The sequence below is a fragment of the Scophthalmus maximus genome, chromosome 4 (assembly GCF_022379125.1).
Source record: "Scophthalmus maximus strain ysfricsl-2021 chromosome 4, ASM2237912v1, whole genome shotgun sequence".
NCBI lineage: Eukaryota > Metazoa > Chordata > Actinopteri > Pleuronectiformes > Scophthalmidae > Scophthalmus > Scophthalmus maximus.
In genome coordinates this window covers 16,355,731-16,368,027 of record NC_061518.1, presented here as the reverse complement: position 1 = coordinate 16,368,027, position 12,297 = coordinate 16,355,731, and the positions used below count along the sequence as shown (strand labels likewise).

At 43.2% G+C, this 12,297-nt stretch overlaps 1 protein-coding gene across 3 annotated transcripts in view; it reads left to right on the top strand.

Annotated features, from left to right (window-relative positions):
* Positions 1–10,476, top strand: part of kif26ba (kinesin family member 26Ba) — a 72,975-nt gene extending 62,499 nt beyond the window's left edge. For all 3 annotated transcript variants that reach the window (XM_047331405.1, XM_035627625.2, XM_047331404.1), the window contains exons 22-28: positions 39–979; positions 1,192–1,424; positions 1,561–1,713; positions 1,852–2,066; positions 4,367–4,632; positions 5,708–5,858; positions 6,769–10,476. In XM_047331405.1, the coding sequence (XP_047187361.1) occupies positions 39–979; positions 1,192–1,424; positions 1,561–1,713; positions 1,852–2,066; positions 4,367–4,632; positions 5,708–5,858; positions 6,769–6,917 (2,108 nt within the window). In that variant the 3' untranslated portion in view covers positions 6,918–10,476. The remainder of the gene's footprint in view (positions 1–38; positions 980–1,191; positions 1,425–1,560; positions 1,714–1,851; positions 2,067–4,366; positions 4,633–5,707; positions 5,859–6,768) is intronic.
* The last annotated feature ends 1,821 nt before the right edge of the window (positions 10,477–12,297 follow it).

The window sequence follows — 12,297 nt, the reverse complement described above, 5'->3', positions numbered from 1 at the left end:
TTAAATCGTTTTGTCTTGTTTTGTTGCCCTATTACCAGGTGTGGATCGTGGCAGCTCTAGTTCAGGTGGTGAGGCTGTGTCGTCTCCAGATTCCTTTAAGAGAGTGGTGGATGGTTGTGAGATGGTCAGTGTTGTTGCCCAGGGAGAGAGCCTGAGTCTGTACAGCCCTGATATCCACCGTACTGCCAGTCTTCCCCGTGGCTGGCACCGTCTCAACCGACATGATGGCTTGGACAATGGAATTGAGTACCGCAATCTTGGCGTCACCACTTCAACCCCCTGCAGTCCACGTTCGACACTTGACCGCCGAGGATCAACTGGAAAACAGGGCTTTTTCTCCCACAAGAAGGGGGGGATCCCACCCTTGCCACCGGTACGGAAGTCCAGCCTTGACCAGCGCAGCAGGGCGGCCAGCCCTCTCCACCAACCCAGTCACGGAGTGTCGCCGATGGGCAGCTCAGCTGATGATGTGGGGTTATCTGGATGTGGCCCCGCAAGTGTCACCAGACAACAGGGCTCCAGCATCGACAGCAGTAGACTTTTCAGCGCCAAGTTGGAACAGCTCGCAAACAGAACCAACTCACTGGGTCGGGTACACAACTCCCACAGTGGTTCCCACCACTACGACTGCTTCTCCCTGGAGAGGGGCGAGAGCCTGAGAGGTGCAGGAGGAGGAGTAAGGGGGGACAGCACCATGCCTCGTACTGGGCGCAGTCTCACCCGTGCTGGATCAGTATCCATCCCTACTGCGAACACAACCAACCCCAGTTTCAGTGGCAGTCCTGGTCCAAGCAGCGCTCCACAGTCGCCAGCCAAAACCAGCGGCCAGTCAAAAATTTCAGCTGTCAGCAAGTTGCTGATGACCAGCAGTCCTAAAGTCAGAAGTCTGTCTGCCTCCAGCACCAAGACTCTGAGCTTTTCTACCAAGTCTTTAAGCCAGACCGCTAGCCGCAGCTCCAGCCTTCCTCCTAATGGAAAAGTAAGAATGCATCTTTATTGTGAATTAATACTTTCACCCATTTTGGGTCATATGACAAGTTTTGAAGGGTCATATGACAAGTTTTGAAGGGTCACATGACAAGTTTTAGCACCAATTCTTCAGACGGCACACAGAACACATTCATCAATAACAAGTAGCCATGACCTGAGTTTCTTCTGCCGTCAACCTAAGTCATTTATCTGTTTCCTCAGCCACAGAGCCCAGTCCAGGGTCCTCTGCCGCAGCAGGGACCTTCCCCTGCATCCTGGTCTACCCAGTCTCTAAGCCGCAGTCGAGGGGGAAGCCTGGCAGCCAAGCTGCCTCTGCGGGCAGTCAACGGCCGTATCTCAGAGCTCCTCCAGGGAAGTGCGGGCTCTCGTTCCAGGAGTCACGCCCAGGGAGGAGGCACAGATCCTGGGGAGGAACGAGGAGTCGGAGGGGCAAGGTTAGTCAAGGTTACTTTATTTCACCTGTAAAATATCAATTTATATGATGTGCAGGTGCTAACTTCTAGCTTTTAGACACAATTACTGTTTAAATTCAAATTCAAATAATTTCTGACTTCTTTTTACTTCACTCAGTGGAGGGGGGGCTGCGGCAGGTGGTGGTGCTGGGGGAGGTGTTCCGGGAGAGGAGAGAGCAGCAGTGGTCCAAACGCTGCCCTCTCCCTACAGCAAGATCACGGCTCCCAGGAAACCACACCGATGCAGCAGCGGCCATGCCAGCGACAACAGGTAGGACTTCAAGTTCATTGAGGAATCTAAAAATGTTTTAATTTGTTTAATTTAAAATGTAAAATGTTCATACAATTTGTTTTGGTGCTGCCTTTTTGGAACATGCCATTGAATGTGATCTATACTCTCGACGAACAGCAGTGTACTCAGTGGGGAGCTCCCCCCAGCCATGGGGAAGACGGCCTTGTTTTACCACAGCGGGGGCAGCAGTGGCTACGAGAGCATGCTGCGAGACAGCAGCGAGAACACAGGAAGCACGTCCTCCGCTCAGGACTCCCTCAGCGAACACAGCGCGGCCACCACCTCCTCCAGACGGAGCTCCAAGAGCAGCAAGAAGAGCAGGAGCAACACAGGTCTCAACTGAACACCTTCAAAACTATTATCTAAATAGTGCTTTGATCACCTTCTCACTTCATTGGATTGATGGACAGAGACAGGACAGAGGCTTTGGCTTATAATTTTTTTGCAGGCAGTTTACCTGGTCTCATTGGTCTTTATTAAGTGAGCTACAGAGGAAAAAGTTAAGATACAACAAAGCTATAAGGAAGATTATTAATTACGCTTAAAGCCGCAAACACCCTGCTGCAACAACAACAACAACATAAAGTCAACCAAATGGAAAATCTTTGTATACCTTTGCTAGCCCTTGTGGATGAATAATGTTTGAGTGAACTGATGAATGAATGGACCATATTTCAGTTTCTTTTAATTTTATCCATGCTCAGCACTTGACCCAGACGAGCTCGGTCACGACAAAATGTCATCAGAAATGTCCCAAAGCTTTGTAAAGTAATGAAAAAAAAGAGCTAAGAAAGTAGGGCCGCTGATAGAAAGACAGGGAGAGAGATTGCTGCAAAGAGAGAGCAGAATGGGAAAGTAATGGACAGGTAAGAGAGAAATGAGAAAGAAAGCTGTGGCTGCAGAATAGAGCCAGGTAGGGGCAAGGTGACCCTGATCACCCATCTGTGAAATGGTGAAGGGAATCTACTGGTGTGGGCTGTAATGAATATATATTCATCAGAACGCCACATAGCGAGCCTGCTAATGTGGTCCGCAATTTACACTCGACTGGTTAACACCGAGGATGGATATGTGTGTAAAACTAGATTGGACAGAGGCAGCTCTTTCTGGTGAGTCTGTGATTATTGATTCAAATTGTAATAAGCCTTTCCCTCCACGCGTGTGGGATGTGACTTGAAAGAGAGGAAATGTGATGAAGAAAAGACAGAGAGGACTTGCCTATGCTTTTTTTACATGGACGCAAAGCCATCATAGAGGTCCATCCATTGTCCAAGATGTGTGTGTATGTATATATATATATATATATATATATATATATATATATATATATATATATGAAACAATTCATTTCAAAATTCAGGCAGACAGAAGATAAATTGTAAGAGGAAGAGCAGACAAATGTGTGCGGCAATGTGTGAAGATGTCTCTCAATTTGTCTTCCGCGTCTCGACCTGTCCTCATCTTTTTTCATCTAACGCTCCCACATTTTCTACCTCATCCGTCCGGTTGCTCTCCCCTCGCAGCTTCTCCTCCCCACAGACCCTCATTCTTTCTCTCTCCCTTTCTCTGTCACCTCCTTCTATGTAACGAAATACAAATGTCTCTGCTTGACCTTTCTGTGCCACACTGAGACCAAAAGACAGCCGCAGCCTAATTAAAACCACCACCTTCTCTCTCTCTCGTCACTCTCACACACCTTATCATGTCCGTGGATCTGATAACCCACATTCCAGTCTACATTGGTTGCCAATTTCTATGTTAAGTGAGTGTGTGCATGTATGAATGTGTGTGTTCATTGTAGCGCACTGGGCAGATTAGCGAGTGACCTGCTGCTCTTATCTATAACCTTAATGAACAGAGACTAAACTTTTTATCTCTCTTCACACTCCATTATCTGTTTCTCATTCTCTTTACGCCTTTTTAATCACCCAATAGGTTTCTCCTGTTTTGTCTTTCCTGTCTCTCTCCAGTCATGATTCGTTCATTTCTCTGATGATCCCTTTCCTCAGCTTATTAGTATTCTTCTTTTGTATTCATGCTCTAATCTTCCTGTTTTCTTCTGCTGATAAAGCAAATCGTGAAATGTAAACAAGCAGTTCCCTGTTGAGTCCAAGGACATTTCACTTGTATTATATCGACTCTTTGGCTGCTGTTTGATATATTAACATGCTTTTTCTTTTGTATACCTCCACCCCTGAATGGTCCTATGTAACTTAATGTGAAACACCACTAAGCCACGTGGGTGTAGGTTGACGTTTTTTGGAAATTCACATTTTTGCTTTCTTGCAGAGTTAGATGAGAAGATCAACACCGCTGTTTACATTTGTACGTTCAATAATAATTAAATCGATGTTTGGTCAATTGAAGGACACCTTCAACCTAAGATTAAATAAAGAAAATCCTCTGCCTGACATAATGCACAACCCACAACAATGCAACACTTGTAGAAAATGTAGGTAACACCTACATTGTGTAAAGTTTTTGACACGTATTAATAGACCAGGGTTAGAATAAACGTTGATTCAGGATGATTTATAGTACTCAATTAATGAATGAGATAGTTCAAGTTCTAGAGTATATGCAGTATCATCAACATGTGTTTTAGTTTCATCTTTATTATTTGTTCTTCCAGGCCTCCAGCGTCGTCGCCTGGTACCAGCACTGACCTTGGACTCTTCCTCCTCCTCACCCTCTCATCGCTCCTCAAAACAGGCCGTCACTTCCTCTTCTTCCTCCTCCTCCAGCCCAGGTGCCTGCTGGGTAGACGGCCCACTGGGGCCCCAGGCTCCCCCGAACCTCCGGGGCGCAACTGCAACGACAGAAACCTTTGAGATCAAGGTGTATGAGATAGACGATGTCGAGCGGCTGCAGAAGAGGAGAGACAAAGGAGGGGGCAAGGTGAGATGAGCAGGGTGAAAGACGAGTGAGAGGAGGACACATAATGTTATTGGCCAAGCCGGATGGGAAAAACGTCTTTGCAATCACTCAACAAAATTTTAAAATAGGAGTGTCTATGGTACATGTTGTCCGTACACAAACATGTTGGTACTGACAGAAGTCACAGAAAAGGAGCAAAAAGAAAATAATAAAAGAGGAAGAGAGTATTTGGAAACAACAGAGGGAACAAAGGAAAGCAGTATAGCAGTAGAGTAGGCGTAAAATGAAGAGTGGATGTAGGGAGAGAATTAAAGAAGGTAGAGAAAGACCGTGAAAAAGAGGTCCAGAGGCCAGCCGGCATATTGCACTCAATGTCAATGAAATTGAATTGCTGATTATTTTTCTTGGACACAATGAAAAGCAGTCAGTGTTTCTGTTAGAGACGAGACACGGGAGGAGGCTGGAGCAGAAAACAGATAGAGGAAGCTGATGGATTTGAGCTAGTGTATGTATATGCCAACGAGTTGAGAAAAACTAACAAGCTTTAACTTAGAACAGTGAGGATTTTCACAAAGCGAATATATCAACATTAGCACTGTGCCACGCTCTTGGTTAACAGTGAGCATTTTTTAATAAATCTACATCCTCATTCCCTCCGTGTTAGTCTAAATTCCTAGGACCTAACAGAATACAGATTGGTACCGTGAATCTCATTAAGCTGCTGCAAATGAACGCACAGTGCAGATTTTTGGGGGGTTCCCACTCACTCGTAAACCCTTGTGTATTCAGAAGAGGGAGCATTGTGAGCTTTGTGAAAGAGGGAGAGAGAGGGAAGCATGAAATATAGATTTCCCCTGCAGCGGCCTTAAGAAGCCACTTAACCCCCGACTGCTCCAGTGGAGCCGCTCAGTGTCCGAGTGTGGCGGTCTACGGTCACACTGGGAGCTGGTGAGGTGTGATGTGAATGTTCGAGACTGTGTGAATGTTAAGTAGGCTGCTGCCGCATGAGAGACACGTGTTTCGCAACACACCTCTCTGAATAAATAAAGGTGAGTCGAATTCATATCTGTCCCCTCTCTCTCTCTGTGTGTGTCAGGAGGTGGTGTATGCAAGTGCCAAGCTTCGTCTGTTGGAGCACCGCCAGCAGCGAATCTGTGAAGTCAGAGCCAAGTACCAGTGTCTGAAGAAAGAACTGGAACAAACCAAACAGTACCTGATGCTGGAGCCTCACAAGTGGACCACTGAGTGTAAGTGTGGCGCTGACACACCAGGGAGTGCGTTTGCGTTTGAGGGACACAGGGTGACATCATCTGTCATGGTGTGATTGTGGGGTGAGTGTGTTTGAGTCCATGAAGCGTCTCATTGTGTTTCCTGCACCAGTGGTTCTCAACAGGACGAAAAGGATTTCACACCTGAAAGAAAAACCATTGCCCATAATCATAAGCAATCACACAATCTCACAACTCCTAACAATGCAACACTTATATAGTTGAGCATTTAGTTTAAAAATTGCAATTTTCTGGCAATTTTTTTTCCTCCAGTTGTCGTCAGCCTGTTGTTGATATTCAAGAGCACTCTTCATATTCTTATTCTATACATTTTTGTACTGTCAAAAAAGGTCTGTAGCCGCTACATTCCGACCTTCCCACTGTGTCTAAGACACACACTTAAAAACCCATTGGTTCACTCACAAGACATAAATCTTTTAAAACGACCAACATATAAATAGTTTCATTTTTATAATGTTTCCCAGAACAGCTGGGCTCTGTAGTCTTTGGCCGTTGCTCAAATAGTAAATAGTACATTTGCTGGGAGCCATTTTCCACTGCCACACATGTGGCGCTCTCCTGAATATAAGTACAGCAGCAGGACAGTGTATGTGCGATTGATTCAGAGAAATCTATAGCGTATTGATGTGTTTTCACTTTTTGTGCCTGTGACAGAGGAATACGTTATTTCAGGCTTTGACTATAAGGAAATACTTGTATTTGGATCAATTCAGTCTTGGTTTTGTTCTTGTTTTTACGGGGGGGAAGAACACAATTAAGTAAATATAGAATATCGCCAGCCACTTTTACATTGATTTATCAACTCAAGTACATGCAAATGTTTCATCGGGTGCTGACTTTTTTTCTCCGGTCCATGTCCAATATCCAGTTGAGCTACAGCAGGTCTACGAAGTGGACTCACTGGAGTATCTGGAAGCCCTGGAGTCAGTAACGGACAAACTGGAGACCAGGGTCAACTTCTGCAAAGCCCATCTCATGATGATCACCTGCTTCGACGTGTCCTCAAGACATCGGTAGATAGAGGGAGAGAAGGACAGCGGGAGGAAGACACACAACTGGACTTTATAAGATGTTGATTATCAAACACATTTAGTGTATATCTGCTAAATTAAAAAAAACAAACCATCTCATCGGATGACTGGATTGATGGAAGGAGGGATACAGGGATGGACTGTCCACTTGATTTATCAGCTCAGTCATCCTTATGTCCCCAGATGTAAGTCAGCAGAAGGACGGGTGGATGGAGAGATGGAGGATAAAAGGAATGGAGATATATCTGACAGGCCCTGCAGACAGATGACCTTGTCGATTTTCACATTTGCGCTTGAAAAAAAACCCATTGAACAGCCTCTAATGGACAGGCTACTTTGATTCAGATATATCTGGCTGCCCAAAGGGGCAGACAGATGGGGGTGAGTCTGAAAAAGAAACATCAGACATGACCAAGTGGTCACATTTTTCCAGAGAATTGAATAATTGGAGAGCAGAGAAACCTTGTGTGCTCAGTCAAAGTTTAGTTTAGCAATGTATGGAGAGCAAAGGAGCGACGAGAGGAGCTCAAACTGCCATTTTTCTAAAAACACAGACGGATGAAGGAGAGGTGAAGGCAGAAACAAGAACAATTTCTCATCTCCCGTAATTTTGGTAGAGCACTTTTTACACGCAGTTGAGAGCCATTGACACAGAGTGCTGATTACAGAACGGCCTGGTGTTGTTGTGCAGCTGATAAAAGACACTGACAAAGAGTAAGACAGTAGGACAAAGAAAATGATTCAGATAAGTGCCTTGTGAACATTTCCACAATACCAAGACCAATTCTCTTTCTCTCTGAATTTGTGTACTGTACATGCATTAAGTATGGTGCTAGCATCGGGGAAAAAAAACTCCACAAAAAAAGATCAGTGTCCTTGGAAAATCTTTGAATTTATAGCCATTATTAAATTGGATGTTTTACTGTGGGTCAGCGTTTCCCTATGTTATCAAGCAATCTCATACTTTGTCTGAATCACGTTTGATAGTCCGACGGGAGATTCAAACAGTTTGGATCCCTAATCCAGGGGGTTCCACCACTGGAGACGTTCACTCTGAGCAAATAAAGGAATGAAGTATGACGCTGAACCTGCACGTGGCTATGTGGCAGCAGCAAAAGCGTATATACAGGCCATTCAACACAACCAAACAGTTGCAAGGACCAAAAACTGAATAAAAAAAGAAGAAGAAGATTTTTCCAGGACACAGACGTATGTGTTTAAACAAGGAAGAAACGAAAAAGGTTCATGTGATGTTTTTTTCCTTGACATTACTCACAAACAGAGCACATCTGAATTTGGACCCTCTGGGGCCTACGTACCCCCGTATTCCCCCTGATACAGTTGTGATGGCTTTCTCATGTTCACGAAGCGATGAAACGTCTGAGTCACAAGGGGGTGGACATGAAAACACTTCTGTGTCCCAGTGTTAAGGACATCCATCGATTGTCTGACTAACTGTCTGACTGACAGGTGGACCGTCTGTTATTTGTATCTGTGTTGTTCTTAAAGAAAAAGTGAATGATTTGTCAATGTGTGTGTTTTATAATATGGTATCTTTTTAAATTTTGAGTTCAATGGAACCACGTAGAAACTGTATATGAAAGTAGGATATTGAAAATAGGTATAAGGAGATATTTAAGACTAAAGAAGACACAGGTACAGAAAAGCCCGTTGATTTACACTTTTAAAAGTATTTCTTTATGGCTTGAATTATTGGAACAAAGTAGTGAAATTAGACGGGAAATACTTCCTTGGAACTACAACGATTGTTTAAAAATGTGGCTGACTTGAATCGATCCAGCCCTGCGTCCAGAAACTTTAAAGCAACAACTATAAATATATTAAAAGAAATCAAACTGAAGAAAGAAAAGGATCACGACCAAATTAAAAGGCATAGATCTCTGCCTGGTTCCATTTCTTTTTGTATGGATAGCAACACTTCAAATTTGTTAATATTATTATCTATGGTGCTTGAGATGCTTATGATCTAAATGTTTGTACAAATATAAATATATGAAAGCGCCTGTTTCCCTCTGACATGCAGAACAATATCCTTTTGAATGCTTCTTCTACATCGCTGTCTGTTGTTGTCAACGTCCACCGCCCTCTCCTCCGAACGCCCTGCGCCCGGTGAGCAGAGAGCATTCTGGGAGATCCTGTTAGTCGTCTGAGAGGTAAAAGACGGAAGCGACTTCACAGGAGAGGACATGCTGGGTTATTGGTGTGATGTGTCAGAAACTTCAAAATGCTAAATGTATCACTAACCTAACACACTCAGTTTTTATTTTAGTTTTTCCACCGGACTGACACAAAAACCAGAAATGTCTTTGAATGTCTAAGGTTTTGATCTCCTCATGCCTGTATGAAGATGTAACAGTAACTGATTTCATGTGGTGCTCACCTGCAAGTGTGTGAAGTTCTCCTGTGACATCTTGTTTCCTTTTTCTTTCCTTTTTTTTTTACCTCCCAGTTCACTGTAGAAGTCATTGATGAAGTTTCTTTTTAATATTTATTTGAGTGCAGGAGAGCAGAGTCGCCTTTTAATGTCCTTATTTATTTACACCTTATGATCTTAAGAAGTTACTATGCATTTAAGAAAAAGAAAAATACCTGTACATACATTGCTGAGCCCATGTCATATATAAATATATATACTGTACACATAACATATATGCGCTCATCTTTATTTTAGATATTTTCTGTTGAATTAATTTGCTCCTGCTGTTCCAGTTGGGGATTTTATGGGTTTGGGTTTCCTAAAGTTTCCACATCCAGGGCAGGTATGTGGTTGCAGCACAACAAGAATATCAGTTGTTTAAATATCGAACTGACTTAAAAATGATGAATTATTATCTTTTTTATTTCTTTATTTTTTTTTAACATAAAACAGTTTTAGCATGAAAACAGCTGTGTTGTTTTAAATGAAATGCCAGTTCATTCTACAGTATTAACTAAAGCCTTGTGTCATTAGCAGTGGATGTTTTGGGAACCCCAACCTCTGGATGAGCTCAATGGCTTGTACCTGTTTCCCGTTTTGAAGTGCTAAGTGTGAGGGTTTTGTCCTTGATGTGTCACTGCCACATGTTCTGTGATAGCGTTTTATAATTCCAGCAATAACTCTGCAAAAACACCTCAGAGGCAACCATAATAAAATGGGGAAAAAAATGTGCTGTTGCATATTTTGCAGGAACGTTCAAGAATTATAATGTGTTATCTGGAAATCTGACACAGAGCATCTTAAAAGAAATATTGTGTGTTAAAGTTTTGGTCAGACCACATTTTCCTTAAACAGATTGTATCAATAGTTGTATGGGACAACCTTGACTCTGATCAAATTGTGTATGTGCGGCCGTCTCCCAGTTTTATGACTCATGATCAGTGCATGTTAGTGAGGAGATTGTCGCTGGGTGTAAGTCGCCTCCACGACTCAAGATTGCGATCACACTGTCCCATGGAGATTGACTGTTTATGAAAAATGTGGTCTGACAAGTATTGATGGCAAAGCAAGATGGAGGGAATGTAAATAAAGGAATGTATTGAAAGAGTTTGACATCTGACTCTTCATTCTTTCAACACAGACACATCTGACACCTGGTCTTTCCCAAACCCTTTGAAATATGCACATTTTGCGATATGAAAATTTAAAAGAGATCTACATGAAATCTAGCTGGCAAGCTGCCAATGGATGGCTCCATGCATTGTGACATGAACATGTTATCACTGATTTATTTTCACTCGGCTGTTGAATGCACATAAAGAAAAATTGAGAGTCTCACAGTAAATCCAAGGTGCAAATCATCCCAACCTCCATACAGCCTCTTCTCTCAGTCAACTATTTGCCAACATAAAAATATGCCAGATGCAGCAATTCCGTGAGGTATTCTCCAACCTTTTAATAACTAACATTGACTAAGAAATCGAAAGTTGTTTTGAGCTTGTTATCCACATCAGCTATTTATTCGTTTTGAGAGTCCTGCGTTCACATTCAGCAGCCAAATGGACACAAGACGACAGCATTTCTGGCTTAATTTTACAGTAGATACAAGCTTTTTTGGCACAGTGAAGGTGTGCTGTCACTGTCAGGCGGTCCACTATTCATCACCACAGAGCCCCAGTGGTTTATTTCTATATTTGTAATGATCCAGCTATTTCTGTCAGACGAGGTTTAACCCTGTCGTACTGTTGCATGAGAAAAGACCGATCAGCTCAGAGACACCGTTTCCCCTGCAGCCTCTCTGTGTCAGTCAGACGACTCTCCCTGGAAACTAGACTGGTGACAGATGGTATCAACAGAGATACCCCCCGCATGTCACTTTGTCTCACAGGAATATTTTTTAAATTGCCATCCTAAACTAACATAAAAGTGTTATTGTGACCCCATCTCTCTTAACACATGATATGCTTATTGGCCAAGGACTCCACGCAGGATTTTCAGAAAGAGAAATGAAGTTGAGCATTTTTCGGGGGCGGGACAAAGATCAATGTCAGCAAGATAGGCTTTGAGTTGTCTTCTTTTTTTGCCAGGATGAAACAGCAGAGGTGATCTGTCCGTCTTTATCCTTTAAATAAAAAACTAATAATATCTGAAGTGACTCTTTTCCTACATGAGCTGTCTCAAGCCCTTTATACCAATTAGTTTCCACTGCGTGTGTGTGTGTGTGTGTGTGTGTGTGTGTCTGGACCTTACCCTGTAGGCAGCTTTCCAGGTGACATATTGCCCTGTTGAGCCTGCTTTGATCACCCACACGCAGCAGGGAACAGGAAGGAGAAAGAAGGAAGGAAGAAAGAACTAAGGAAAGAGTGAGAGAATGGCGTGGGAGAGAGAGGAGAATAAAGCAAGCAAAAGGAAAACGCGCGGAAGGTGAGAAGAGAGACGAGGCATGGGAAGACTGGAGCTGGTGCAAGAGAACTGTCGGGGGGGACCTGTATATATCCAATCAGGCAACGCTAACCAACTTAAACTGTAATAATGCCATTTCATAACGATGTCAGGTTACAAAAAGCGTTTCCTGTGAAAAGGGAACAGGCAAGAGTATGATCTACGGGGTGGTTTTTTGACAAATAATATGCAATCATCTCTAAACAAATGGACTTGTGCTCTGCTTGTTGATCTCACCTGTCGGTTAAATCATTTCCTGGGGGCAAGAGGAAGAGTTAAATTTCCCGTTCAGGACAGTGAGACTAATTTGGTTGCTGAGGTCAAATATTCCCTGTTATTGTTGCTCCTGAGATTTGAAGCCAATTCCATTACTGTTAGGTCCACTCAGCCTTTGTGTTGATGATGTTTTTTTTTCTTGTAAATAAAAGTGAATCTTTTGGGTAGTTTCCCTCTCTCACTGCTTAAAATAGCCATTTAAGATCCAGCA